General features: G+C 48.4%; 1 protein-coding gene across 1 annotated transcript in view; it reads left to right on the top strand.

The window, feature by feature from the left end:
• The first annotated feature begins 2,186 nt into the window (after positions 1 to 2,186).
• Positions 2,187 to 13,901, top strand: part of LOC116938952 (ecotropic viral integration site 5 protein homolog) — a 583,027-nt gene continuing 571,312 nt past the window's right edge. The window contains exon 1 of the mRNA XM_076061015.1: positions 2,187 to 2,444. Within this exon, the coding sequence (XP_075917130.1) occupies positions 2,202 to 2,444 (243 nt within the window). The 5' untranslated portion in view covers positions 2,187 to 2,201. The remainder of the gene's footprint in view (positions 2,445 to 13,901) is intronic.

Below are 13,901 nucleotides of genomic sequence, written 5' to 3'. Positions count from 1 at the left end.
TGTTAATTCAAAGCTATTCTATGGAGTCACAGTTGTTGTGTCCTTCATGAGCATTCTGAAAACAACCTCATCCCTTCCCCCAGGACAGGTGCCGGCAAACCAAAAAAGTAACAAGCAGAGCCACTTGTTTTAGAATTCGATAACAAAAAACTCAATATTTCAAGAGCCGAAATGCACTGTGTGGTGAATACGAGACGGTGGGTCCTTAATAAACAACGTCACGAAACAGCAGTCCTTAAAGAGCCACATATTTGTCAACCCATGCCCTAGGCCCTGCCCTTTAAAACAACCAGTCGCTCTGCCTCCGCCAGCCCATCGGATTCCTCCAGTCGAAATAAATATTCTGATCAAAGTGGTCTTATATCACGAAAACATTGTTTAAACTGTAATGGTAGAATATTCCAAAACAAATGCTACACATTTGACAGAATACGTGATATCAACCAACCTCTAAAAAACTCACATTTGAGATGTCCATACTTTGTTAATTTGTTCAACCTTACTATTTTATAAAGTATATTTTGTAAATAATGTCCATGTTTTTTTTGTACGTGTGTGCGCGTGAATATATTTGAATTTGTTCACTTGGAAACCCCAGGAAACTGTAGGGAGATGCAGTCTTGAGAGTGACTGATGAGGGGGTTCTTAGCAGGTATCTCTTCCACTCATTTCTTACAAGGTGAACGCAGGGGTACGGAGCTGTATGCTTGTAATTTAAGACTCTACAACCTTCACAGAGCCCTCTACCTATGGCCGGAGTCTCTGTACCTGAGTCTGGAGTCTCTGTACCTGAGTCTGGAGTCTCTGTACCTGAATCTGGAGTCTCTGTACCTGAGTCTGGAGTCTCTGTACCTGAGTCTTGAGTCTCTGTACCTGAATCTGGAGTCTCTGTACCTGAGTCTTGAGTCTCTGTACCTGAGTCTTGAGTCTCTGTACCTGGGTCTGGAGTCTCTGTACCTGAGTCTTGAGTCTCTGTACCTGAATCTGGAGTCTCTGTACCTGAATCTGGAGTCTCTGTACCTGAATCTGGAGTCTCTGTACCTGAGTCTGGAGTCTGTACCTGAGCCTGGAGTTCCTGTACCTGAGTCTGGAGTCTCTGTACCTGAGTCTTGAGTCTCTGTACCTGGGTCTGGAGTCTCTGTATCTGAGTCTTAAGTCTCTGTACCTGAGTCTGGAGTCTCTGTACCTGGGTCTGGAGTCTCTGTACCTGAGTCTTGAGTCTCTGTACCTGAGTCTGGAGTCTCTGTACCTGAGTCTGGAGTCTCTGTACCTGAATCTGGAGTCTCTGTACCTGAGTCTGGAGTCTCTGTACCTGAGTCTGGAGTCTCTGTACCTGAGTCTGGAGTCTCTGTACCTGAGTCTGGAGTCTCTGTACCTGAGTCTTGAGTCTCTGTACCTGGGTCTGGAGTCTCTGTATCTGAGTCTTAAGTCTCTGTACCTCAGTCTTGAGTCTCTGTACCTGAGTCTGGAGTCTCTGTACCTGAGTCTGGAGTCTCTGTACCTGAGTCTGGAGTCTCTGTACCTGAGTCTGGAGTCTCTGTACCTGAGTCTTGAGTCTCTGTACCTGAGTCTGGAGTCTCTGTACCTGAGTCTGGAGTCCCTGTACCTGAGTCTTGAGTCTCTGTACCTGAGTCTTGAGTCTCTGTACCTGAGTCTGGAGTCTCTGTACCTGAGCCTGGAGTCTCTGTACCTGAGTCTGGAGTCTCTGTACCTGAGTCTGGAGTCTCTGTACCTGAGCCTGGAGTCTCTGTACCTGAGTCTGGAGTCTCTGTACCTGAATCTGGAGTCTCTGTACCTGAGTCTGGAGTATCTGTACCTGAACCTGGAGCTGTTGAATCAGCGGCACGCCAACCACGCGGGGCCGGACACGTGACGCGCACGCCGCCCCGCGCCCGCGGGAAGCTCGAGCAGGGGGCAGCCGCCATCGTGGTCAGGGGCAGCAGTGCGCGTCGTGACGTCATCCACGCTGAGCGCGAACTCCGTGACGCCATCTGTCGTTGGCAGCGGTGGGAGGGGATTGAGGGGGGGCCGGTGGGGGGGGGCGGTGGGGGGCGGTGGGGGGGGGTTGAGGGGGGGGTGGGGCGGTGGGGGGGGGGTTGAGGGGGGGGTGGGGCGGTGGGGGGGTGTTGCACTCCGATTGCCTCACCCAACATGGACGCCGATTGCCTCACCCAACATGGACGCCGATTGCCTCACCCAACATGGACTCCGCGTGTCCCCTCTCGTCGTGGCGGCGCTGGCGAGGCGGGCGGGCGGGCGTGGAGGCGGCCCAGCCCAGCCCGGGGAGGAGCCTCCGACTCGGGGCCCCCGTCAAGCAGAGACGGAGCCGCCACCGACAGCGACACCGCCGCACGGCATCGTCAGTGGGCGAGCGGACCGCACAGAGGGGTCCGCTGGGACGAAGGAGCGACTCTCGCGCAGGCCGAGGCTGCCCCGGCGACAAGGTGAGGAGCCGTCAGGTGCCCTGCGCCAACAACAACAACACCGACAACAACACCGACAACAACAACACCAACAACAACACCGACAACAACAACACCAACAACAACACCGACAACACCACCGACACTGCATGCCCTACAAAGGGGCATTCGCTCAGCCCGGAGAGTCTCGCCAAGTCCTCCAGACTCCCTTGCCAGGAGTGGGGTCTTTGCCTAACCCAGCGATACTTTCAACACAAGCGCCGTGTGTGTGTGTAAGCGAGAACCGCGCAGTGCAAGGGGATCCTCCTCATCATCATCACCATCAGAGTAACTTCCCCGTGGTCCGGGCGACACGGATCCACCAAGACAATTGGCGGCCTCCTGGGTTCGTTTCGGGGAGCCGAATAGCGACAGCGGCTTCGCGTTAGCCACAGCACGGGGCCCCCAGTACGTCTCCTGTTGTATCATCGCCCCCGTCCGTCATTCTCGCTGCCGCCGTGGACACTTTGGCCTTGTTGTTATTGTTGTTGTTGCGAGACTACGGTCGGGACGTTGAGCCCTCTCCTCGGGTATCAATTTGTTTGCGGCCTTTGTTCGTGAAGCTCCCATCGGTGATTTATTTGTAACCCTCCCCGATGTTTCGCCACGGGTCATGAGAGGGCTCCTCTTAAGCGACCTGGGACGTTCTCTACGCAATAGTGTCATGGTGGGCCGTGGTGAACCCTACTGGGTGATACTGTATGCGCCGTTTATTTTTTTAATGTCTTTTTGAGGTCATTAGCCGCTGCTAGGGTTATTTGTGCAACCTTTCGATGTTTCACCGTAGGTGTTCGTGGGCCACTGTTTGTACGACTTGCGAGGTCGTGGGGCCTTCATCATACACCAGGGGGGGCTGGTGGTGGTGGTAGAGGTGGTGGTGCACACCTGTGCTGCAGACACTCGGTGGCGTTGGTGGATCACGCAGAGATGGAATCGCGTGTCTGTGTGTGCCACACGCATCTATCTGTGTAGGGCAGGTACTGTCCGCTGCTGGATGAAGGCCCCCCCCCCACCACGCCGTGAGGGTCGTGCGGGTTGCTTGACCGAAACGTCACTGCCCTGGTCAATGCAGGTTGGCGATGGTGCGGAGGGAGCACAGACGTCGGAGCAGTACAGTACAACGGTGGACGTTGCTGCGCCTTTGCCCTTTGCCGCCCACCACTTTAGCTGCCAACCCTCAAGCACCGTTCACGTTGAGCCCCTGCACAGATTCTGGCGCATTTGCCGCTGGCTCGGTCGTAAGGAGCGAGGTGCACGTGGGAGTGCAGTACAACAAAGTATGCCCCCGTCTCGCGTGTCCGCGCTCTGTTCTCGCCGCCGTTTCCGGCCACGTGCAAGAAAAAAAAATCGCGAAAAGGAATTGGGTCAAACATCCCAAGTATGACGCTTTTTAAAATTTTATATATATTTATTTAAAAATCCCTTGCAAGTGTTTAAATAGACGTAAAGGTCTTTGGAATTTGCGCGTCGTTTCAAAGTGTTTTGTTTCACGGCACTTAATAACCAAAGCTTGATATGGTGACCCTGTGATGTACAGATGTACACGGCAGATGCTATCCGAAACGCACCACGGGGACGTCTGTGTACTGGGCGTGCGCTCGCTGGGAACTCGCGCAGACGCCGCAAAACTTCACTTTTTTTATTCAGTACATGTGCGACCAATGGGGGAATTTCCACTCGTGTTTCGGTGCCGTCAAGGGGCCATCCATTTAGTACTTTGGCAAAGATCCGTCAAAACTTGACCCCTCCTCCCCTCTCTGTACGCACGCGAACTTTTTACAACCCCCCCCTCCACCTGCGTACGTACAGCCTGACGCCCCCCCCACCCAAATCCTATAGAACGGCCGATATTTAATACACGCAGAAACGATCAAGGATCAATAATATTAACGTGTTTAAGCAAACAGATCACCGCCGGACTATCTAACTCATTTGAAGGCCAATGTAGACAAATTATTATCGAGGCTTCACCCCCCCCCCCCCCCCCGTTTCCTATGCGTACGTACATTGTCAGTAGATCCCCCATACGCAAGCGTACGCATTTGGGTTAACCCCTCCCCCTCCATGCGTACGTACTAAATGGATGGCCCCTCACGGTGTCCGTTTGATTCGGGGAGACGCTCGCACCTGACCCTCGCACACGACCCTCGCACAGCGTGACGGTGCGTTTGGCCGGTGTGGCCGAGGGACGTTCTGCAGCACATTCCACTTGCACAGAGCTGGCACAAACCCACCGCACGACGGGAAACGACAAGCAACGCGGCGCTAGCATGGCTCATCCCCAGCAGAGATTTAAACTGTTTACTCTTTTTATTTTACCAGGTAAGGCCCATTGAGCTATACAGCTCTTTTTCCAAAAGTGACCTGGCTGTCACAAATGATAGCTCAACGACGTGGCTTATAGAAGCCAAATACTCTTAAACGCATATTGACTCTAAATGTGGAGAGAAAAACCGGAGGACCCGGCGAAAAATCCAGGCAAACACCGAGAGAACACGCAAACTCCAGGGTTGGGATCGAACCTACGCCGCGCGAGTAAGAATAAGCGGTCGTACGGCTGCCTCGGCATAGCATCACGCAAAGCGGGATGCTGCTGGATGCTGCTGGATGCTTCTAGATGCTTCTAGATGCTACCCACGTGCCTCAGTCTTTGTTCAGCCTGCATACACATCTCTAATGTTATCGCGGACTGTGTTATATATATTATTTAATTTAACGCGATTTTTCCAGAACGCGGTGTTTTTCAAGAGCGCAACTACCGCGTTACGGTACAGGATTGTACGAGCAACAGTTATTCACCCGTGCAGCATCGATACTATATCTGCACGGCACGAGGGACGCCGGGGCTGTGTCAATGTCAGCTCAGCTGGTATCCTAGGTGCACATCTTGTGCTTTCAGACAAAATAAAACCGGGTTCTGAATTTCAGTCAGTAAATGTTTGAGTCACGGCCATTTAGAACACGTGAAAAATATCTCCTGAAATACTGAATGGTTGTACATAGCGTTTTCATGGAGAGAATGAGACTCCAACTTGGCACTTGTACTGCACAGATTAATCAGCTGACCGAACTCAAGGCTCTTGTTGATGGCAGGAGGTCGCAGAGTCTTTATCCAAACGCTGTGGTTGAACATGAGCAATGCACCCTGCTTTTGCAGGGAATGCCAAGCTTGAAAGCGTATTCAAATAAACATGGCATTGGCTTTGCTTGATAACGTTCTTAACAAAAAAATAAAACCTTGGTCGTAGTCGGCTTGGGTTTCAACTTTATTCTGTGACATTTGCACTGAAATATCATGCTGGCTAGTGTATGGGTCATTGCAGTGAAAAATATTGTGAGCAAGCATTAGGTTCGTAGAGAAAATATTTTCAAAGAGGCATCACATTTTAGTTTTGAGTTAAAACTACTTTGAGAATGGAGTGGATTATGAAGATGTTTGAGCTTGCATGCCACTGTGATGTTTCAGTTTCGGCAGTTTTGTCAAATCTGTAAATGTCTAGAAAAAACTATAAATGACTAGAATACAAAACCCATTTTCATGACAGTATAATTGTGCAGGCTGGAAAACCATGAGTTTCGAGTAACAACCCAGACACGTGTACAAAAGCACAAAGCCTCTATGCGTACATATGCAAAGAAATCATCACCACCAGTTCCTGAAAAAGTGCATTGTGGTCCCCTTGTATTCGGTCACCATCAAAATAGATTTGAGCAAATGTAACAGACTGACAACAGCAGCAGCGATGCAGTGATAGATGGCTCTTCTGGACCAGTTTCATTCTAATTAAGGGTTCCTCAACACGGTATATTCACTTATGATCGCTGCTGCAACGTCTGTCTCTGGAAACCCATTTATGTGGAGTCCTCTCTTTCACAGTATGGAAGGTGTCTTATCAATCCCTCACTGCTGCTGTGAGTTGCCCACATTGGCTCACATTTATTTTCAATGTCACCGAAGACAATAGGGCCACAGTGTATTCCATAAAAAGCTGAATGGTTTTTGGAATACGCACAGAGGCTTGGTGCTTTTTATTCATTTGTGTGCTTGAAATTTCAGCTGTTCGGCACAGCATCACAGTAATTGTGTTGTTGGCTCGCAGTGAAGGCATTGTATAAGAGACTCCGGGAATTCAAGAAAGTTGTGACCCAGAGAGATAGCTGGGTGCTATTTAATTTGACTAAAATCAAAACAATACAGCTCAGCAGCATCTACCCCCTCCAGTTCCCTTCTCAGAACTTTGCTTGTGACCACCGTTCTGCGTGGTGCCAATGTGGGTTTCAAAGTCCCCTTTGCCTGCTGCGCTCCACAGACTAACGCGAGGTGACTCGTGACATGAGGTGACTGCCGGCGTACACAGACGGGGCGATACAATGGCGCGCCAATTCGTCACAAATAACTTTCAGTTATGTATTCCTCATTAACGAAGCTTGAGGCGGCCCGTGGCTTTCAGCCTAGGCACAGACTAAATAACAGCTGCGTATGCGGCGTTGGGCCTCTCAATCGCCAGGTGTCTGTTGGTTGGCGCGAGGGAGACGGTCTAGCCTAGTGGACGGTTCTCTTGCGCCACTAATGAGCTACGGCAGCGTCTGGTTACAGTAAACAGGACCTCTTGGGATAATGGGGACCGATTTCCTATTTTGGGCGACAAGGGGTCACATTCGATCACTGCTGTTTTCCTTGCTTGTGGGAGCCATCTGTGGTAAATTGGAGTTTGCTTAGATTTTGGCCATTTGTTTTTAAGTGGTGATGGCCAGCGATTGACAGCACACGCTGTTTATCTCGCCGGCATTGATGACGGTCGCATCGGATGATGCTATTTACGCGATGTAACCCAAAAAAAAGCCTGTTATGGATGATGTTGGTCACGAAAGCCTCCGTGTTAAACTGACGCTATTCCCCTCTAGCTTTTGTATAGCCATTCTATGTTTTACCTACGTTAAATATTACCAGAAATATATTGCTTCAGTTTTGAATTACCATTATATCTAAACTATCTTAACACGATATCATTAATTGAAAGAATATCTTGCACACAGTCACGGTATATGCATTTTACAAATTCATATACTGTACATCAGCGGTCCCCAACCTTTTTGGCACCAGGGACCGGTTTCGTGGAAGACAATTTTTTTTCACGGACCGGGGAGGGGGGTCATCATTGGGTCTTTCCTCCTTTTCAAAGAAGCTCTCCAATAACGTTTGTTGTTTACCCATTTTGGCTAGGGGTTAGCTTGTGGGCTTACCAAAACTGTGACTGAGACAAGTGCTCAGTGCGGGAAAGAGGCGCGGACGGAAGTGGTGAATAATAAAATAATGTGGGCGGGCCACGCGCGGACTCACCGCTCTCACCTCCTGCTGCTGCTGTGCGGCCTGGTTCCTAACAGGCTACGGACCGGTACCGGTCCGCGGCCCGGAGGTTGGGGACCCCTGCTGTACATCATAGGGATGGCGTGCTTGGGATAATTCTCTGCGGAAATTACGGCCTGAGAAACGGAGCCAATGATGCCACTCGTGAGCTTACCGACCTCAATGCTGCCCAGCTACAGCAGCCGAATTTAACTGCCAACTTTTTACCTGGGCAACACCACGGGAAGGAGACTAGAGGCAAGGATGTAATGCATAGAGCGATAAATATGAATGGGAAAGGGAAGAGAGAAAGAGGAGAGAGAATGGGGGGGGGGGGGAGAGGAAATGGTTGGGTATGGAAAAATCGGAGCAAAGAGTGACGTGGAAGAGGCTACATCAGGGCCTCAACGCTGTTGTACAGAACAGCGTCTGTTTTCCCGGGGGGCGGCTGGGACAGGACAGGGATTCAGAGTGGGGGAAGTTGGTCACACAAGTCACGTGATTTATGGAAGGCTTGAGCTGATGAACGTAAATAGATGTTTCACCTGCAATGTACATTTAGAGTAAGGTTTAATTCGGTGGCGCACAGCACAACCCCCCCCCCCCCCCCCAGCAACATCCAGTGTGCATGAAGGACATTGCATTGATTGTGTTCCACAATAACACGGGGATGTGGGTCACAGGTTAGGTGACAGGGAGTTTGCGGTAGATAAGAGTGGCTTACTGAGTAAACTTTCCAATGATAAGCAAACCGCTGGCTCTGCTGCTACCGGGAAGGGGACACCACTGCAGTTTCGTTGAGTGGCTATAAACTTGTAAAGCCATTACAGGTTGTGAGAGTGACTGACTGCTTGCCTGTGTCAGAAGGGGTTGAGTGGTCGAGCAGCTAGTGTTCTCGCCACTACACAACTGGCCCCGCCAGAGGAACGTGGAATTGTATGCCACCTGGCTCGTGAGCCGTAAACATGGAATGAGCACTGCTCCCATTGCTCATTTGAGAAGGAAATCGCTGCTATTTGATTGTCATTTATCTTCCACTTCCCAGTCGTTCCTGTGGAAGCCCTTTTAACTCAACAGTGTACAGCCTGCTGTAAATGTGATGTGAAAAAATGGGCAAGTACATGCTCGTTCACAATTGGGAAATGCATCGAAACCAACGTCAAGGATTCATCTTCTTAGTTCTTTCGGTAAAGTCACATAGAATGGGAATAAAATAATAAAATAAAATAAGACAATAAAATTCTCACGACGTTTCGGCCTCAACACAAAGTGGCCTTCTTCAGGTGAAGAGACAGGACTATCCGGAAGACAGAGCTTGAATGAACGCTGTCATGCAAGGACCACGTCTATTGAGCTGTGTGGGCGGAGTTAAAATATGAATTTGCATGTTACCAGCATCACCTCCGGAGAGGAGGAGGGAGGGGGCTGGGAACACAGGCATAGAGGAAACAAGAAAAGGGGCAAGTGCAACAGCCAAGGTGTGCTGTTGTGTCCTGAGCTGCCTTGTGACTATGCTGTAAACTGGACTACTATATAATACAATATTATACCTTTCAATCTAAACTACATGGTATAACATCATATCATAGACAAATTCCACATTTGAATTATACAACGCGTTACTTTACACTATCCTATACTTTAGATTATAAACTATTAGACTTGTGATATTACACTGTCTTATTCTATGAACCCAACTATATACCACACTGATGTATATTAATGATGCAATTACGATGCGATATATTGCCTTATGAGTTATGTCAAACATTACAATGTTATACTATTAATTATACTACATGTTATAAACCATACCATTGACCATGGTGTGAGAAGTATTAAGAGGCAGTGCCAGCAAAAGGGCTGCGGTCTGAAAGTCACCGTAAAATACAATCAATGGTTACTAAGCCAGAATCCATCTTCTAGGTTGAAATTGTATCTGTGCTTGTATATGTGGATGGCCTCATGAACGAATCTCTCATGGTAGCCGGTTGGCTTGCAAAGAACCTCCATCTTGGAGAAGTCAATGTCATCTGAGCCCATTGAATTATAAGAGTGATCTGCCACGGCAGAGGAGTTCGTCCTACCGTGTTTCAAGTCTGCTTTATGTTCGCGGATGCGGTCCGAGATATGTTATTTGGTTTCTCCAATGTAGCTGCTACCACAGAGGCACTTTAGTTTATAAATGCCCGGGTACTGTATGTCTGGAACCGCATCCTTTACAGATGGAACCAGATCACGGATTTTATGTACTGTGTTGAATCAAACCTGGATCTTGTGTTTATTCAGGATTTTGGAGGTCTTTTTTGTGACCCCCGCAATGTAGGGTAAGGTGATGGTTTTGAATGGCTCCTCAAGAGGATCCTTCTTCATGACTGGAGTGATGGCTTTGCGGATTGTGTAGTCTGAGTAACCATTAGCCTTGAGAGCTTGGTGTACGTGCTTGAGTTCACTGGCAATGTGATCCTGGTCGGAAATGCATTGGGCTCTATGGCATAGAGTCTTGATGAGGGAGTTCTTCTGGGATGGATGGTGGTGGGAATCCGGTTTCAAGTAAGCATCTGTATGGGTAGCTTTCCTGTAGACAGAGTGGCTCAATGAACCATCATGTCTCTTTTTAATTAAGACATCCAAAAAGGGTAGCTTGCCATCTTTTTCGACCTCCATGGTAAATCTGATGGCTGGGTGTATGGAATTGATGTGGTCGAGGAATTTGTCTAGAGCAGGTCAGCCATGTGGCCAGATGACAAAGGTGTCATCCACATACCTCTTCCACAGGGTCGGGCGTAGAGTGGCAGTCTGGATGGCGTCAGTTTCAAATTTTTCCATGAACACGTTGGCTACAACTGGAGATAGGGGGGATCCCATTGGGGTGCCATCAGTCTGTTTGTAGAAAGTTCCATTCCAGGTGAAGTATGTGTTGGTTAAGCAATGTCTCACAAGGGGGGGTACCTCCGTATGCAGTCCTTGATGAACCAAGTCTTCAATGATTCCGATGGTGTCAGGTACTGGAACTTTGGTGAACAAGGACACCACATCAAAACTGACAAGCAGGTCGTCTGGGGACAAGGAAATGCCTTTGATTGTCGATACCAGGTGAGTAGAGTTTAGTACCACAGAGGTGTTTTTCCAGTGAAATGTCGCAGGATATATGTTCCCATTCTACGTGACTTTACCGAAAGAACCAAGAAGATGAATCCTTGCAGTCACGAAAGCTTTAAATCGAAATTCAACTTCAAGAAGTTATGGTGTTTCCTAGCCCATGCGAGCACAGGGCTGCGCTCATCTCGGTTTACGGCCCTTATCGAGTGGTATACAATTTCACGTTCTCGTTTCATCACGCAGGGGCCAATCACTCGAAAGTGCATCCACCGTTGTCGATGCGAGTGGAAAGTTTCCACAGAGTGGTACAAATTTTTTTAATCAACTGGAGGAATGAGCGGACGGCTTTGTCAACCTCGACCAGGACTGCCACTCGTGATGTGAGGGGAGTGCTCCAAGAAGACTCGCTCACACTTGCTACATGCGATGCACACTGTACTCCTTTCTCTGGCTGTCATGGGCAGAGCGAGGTATTGATAGGGTCACATGAGTGCAAAGTTGGCACACACACACACACTTAAGAAACTTCCATTTATAAATTGAGCACAGGATAAAAAGCAACTTGTCCCCAATAAATAGTTTTTTCTCGGCTATGGAAGGTCATTTAAATGCTTTAGTTAGCTGTTAAGATTACAACTCTCATGATCGATTTTAATCGATTAATTGAGATTATTGCTCATGCTGCAACAAATGATGAAACTAAACTCAACATTTTCCAGCGATTTGGGCAATGCCTCCCACTTACAGGAGTTCCTTCTCTGCTCCTCATCTCTTCCCCAACGTATCTATCGAATTTATTAATGATTCATTTTAACCAGCAAATTGCCTGTGATTTTCAAGACCTCCAATTTAGATGTCGTTGAAACGGAGTTCTGCGTATTTTCTCCCGTGGTGCATCGAATTGCTGGCCTCGAGACGGGGTGTGGTTTTTAGGAGGTGACAAGGGGCCCACCGGGCCACGCAATTCACCGCGGGTAGGGGTTTTCACGATTCGAATCCAGCAGCCGCCCTCCTCGGTCGTCACTCCGAGCGTCGTAGTGTGTGCAGAAATGCTTGTCGTCCACTTCACAGCGGATGCTTAAAGATCCCCGTGGCGTCTTTCGCAGGGGGTGTAGACCATTTTTTTCCGGCGTTGTGGTCCAAATTTGGAAAAAAGCCACCGCAAATCAATCAATCGGGATCGTAGCATTCATCGGGGTCCAACTGCAATCGGAACATGTCCTGAAAAAGAGTAATGAGACGCAATGTTGCCTTCCTGCGTAAACGGTTGTCGTAATAATAATGTACGCATGTATGTTGAACTTCTTTCACACCATACGTAGCCAGCCATGCAAATCGGAGGTGTGGAGGAAGGACAGCAAACTTAACGCAAAAAGCAGTTTTTAAGAAGTTGGTTTTCAATTTAGATTTGAAAATGCATAGCTCCAGTGACGTCTTAATAAGCTCCAGTGGCTTTGTAATAGATAATAATGCGCTTTGCACAACGCTGCGATGGGAATAGGCCAGCGTTTATTTTGATAACGCTTCCCCGTGGGGATGTGGTGCTGTGTGCGATGCCCCTCTCTGATGATGTGGTGCGTGAGTCACTCCAGGCAGCACTCTGACTGTTAAAGATAAACACCGTACTTCCATCGTCTGATCTGCGGGGAACACCTTTGATGATTTAAAATATTTTAATTGTCAGAGACTACCCATAATTTCAGAAAGAATGAATTAATAAAATGTGCAATATCGCTCGTTTAACATCTATGGGTCTGGTTGCAACGTTGTCATAGGTGTTCAATTCGCAATCAATAAAGTTAGTACCACCTTGGGCAAAGTCATCCATGGAAGCCGGTCTCCTGCCATGTAATTTGGTGAATTTCCACCTTTGGCTCATGTCTGCCGATGCATTGTGTGAGCATCCCTGGCGTCTCCTTTCCCCACTGCCACGTGGATGCTTGGGAGTTTGGTCTCGAGAACATCCTTCCCCACCGACCGCGTGGCCTCCGTGCAAATGGGAACTGGCATGAGGTGCTCCCGATGTGCTTGGAGCGTCGAGGCAGCCCAGATGGAAATCTGTGTTTTGATTCCTGGCAGTCCGTGACTAAACTGGTTTCTCAAGTGAAGTGTGTTTGTGGTCTCGGTTGGGTTGCTTTTTACAGCTCATCGTTTTCCTCCAGCATCGATAATGATTCTGATTGCGACTCTTTTTGCGGAGGACACGAGAGGCCACATGATGGAGCGGCAGGGTGGCGCAGTTTTAACGCAGGGGTGAGGCTCGCTCGTGCCTCACAGCAAGAAAGGGGCCTTCATTCGATTCCCTTCTCGGGCGCCTTCCAACGTGGAGTTTGTATGTTCTGCCTTTCTTCTGCAAGGGTTTTCTCCGTGTTCTCTGGTTTCCTGCCATAGCTAAACAAAAACATTCAACACAATTGCTATTGGCCAAATATCTCAATCACTTAAAAAAATTCCTGAAAATTACTCAATTGGAATCACCCATGGCAACATCACCTCCTGCTGCGAAAACTTGGTACACTTCTGAAAATTAGTCTTGAGACTTTGTGAGGCTTTTCCTGGATGAATGAGCACAATAATAATAAAATACACAATGTCACGTGTGCTGCTAAGTGCAAATAAGAAAACTGTTGAGGTGACCTTTAGAAGCAGTTCTCTGATGTCAACTTCTGCAGGCTCTTCTCTAAACGTGTGATATTATACTGCTCCCCTGTGAGTCTCATTTCATCTCTAACATAGCACGAGACGTGTAAAAATTTTTTCATTTATACGACAGTCGGTTATAACTCTTGAGTGCTTTCCTTCCTACAACGTTGACCGGTGGCTTGTTTTTAAAGGAACGACCCAGGCTTGTATAATATTAATCTCCTTTTTCTTGGCTGACGTAGATGCAGAGAAACTACAATTTCCCATTATAGTGGTTAAGCCAGATAACCATTATAGGAATGATGAGCTATCTTTGATCTTTGGCCTTTGACCTAGTTAAAAAAACC

Source organism: Petromyzon marinus, chromosome 5 (assembly GCF_048934315.1).
Source record: "Petromyzon marinus isolate PM22_M1 ecotype Great Lakes invasive population chromosome 5, UKy_Petmar_22M1.pri1.0, whole genome shotgun sequence".
Classification (NCBI taxonomy): Eukaryota; Metazoa; Chordata; class Hyperoartia; order Petromyzontiformes; family Petromyzontidae; genus Petromyzon; species Petromyzon marinus.
This window is presented reverse-complemented; position numbering and strand designations above follow the sequence as displayed.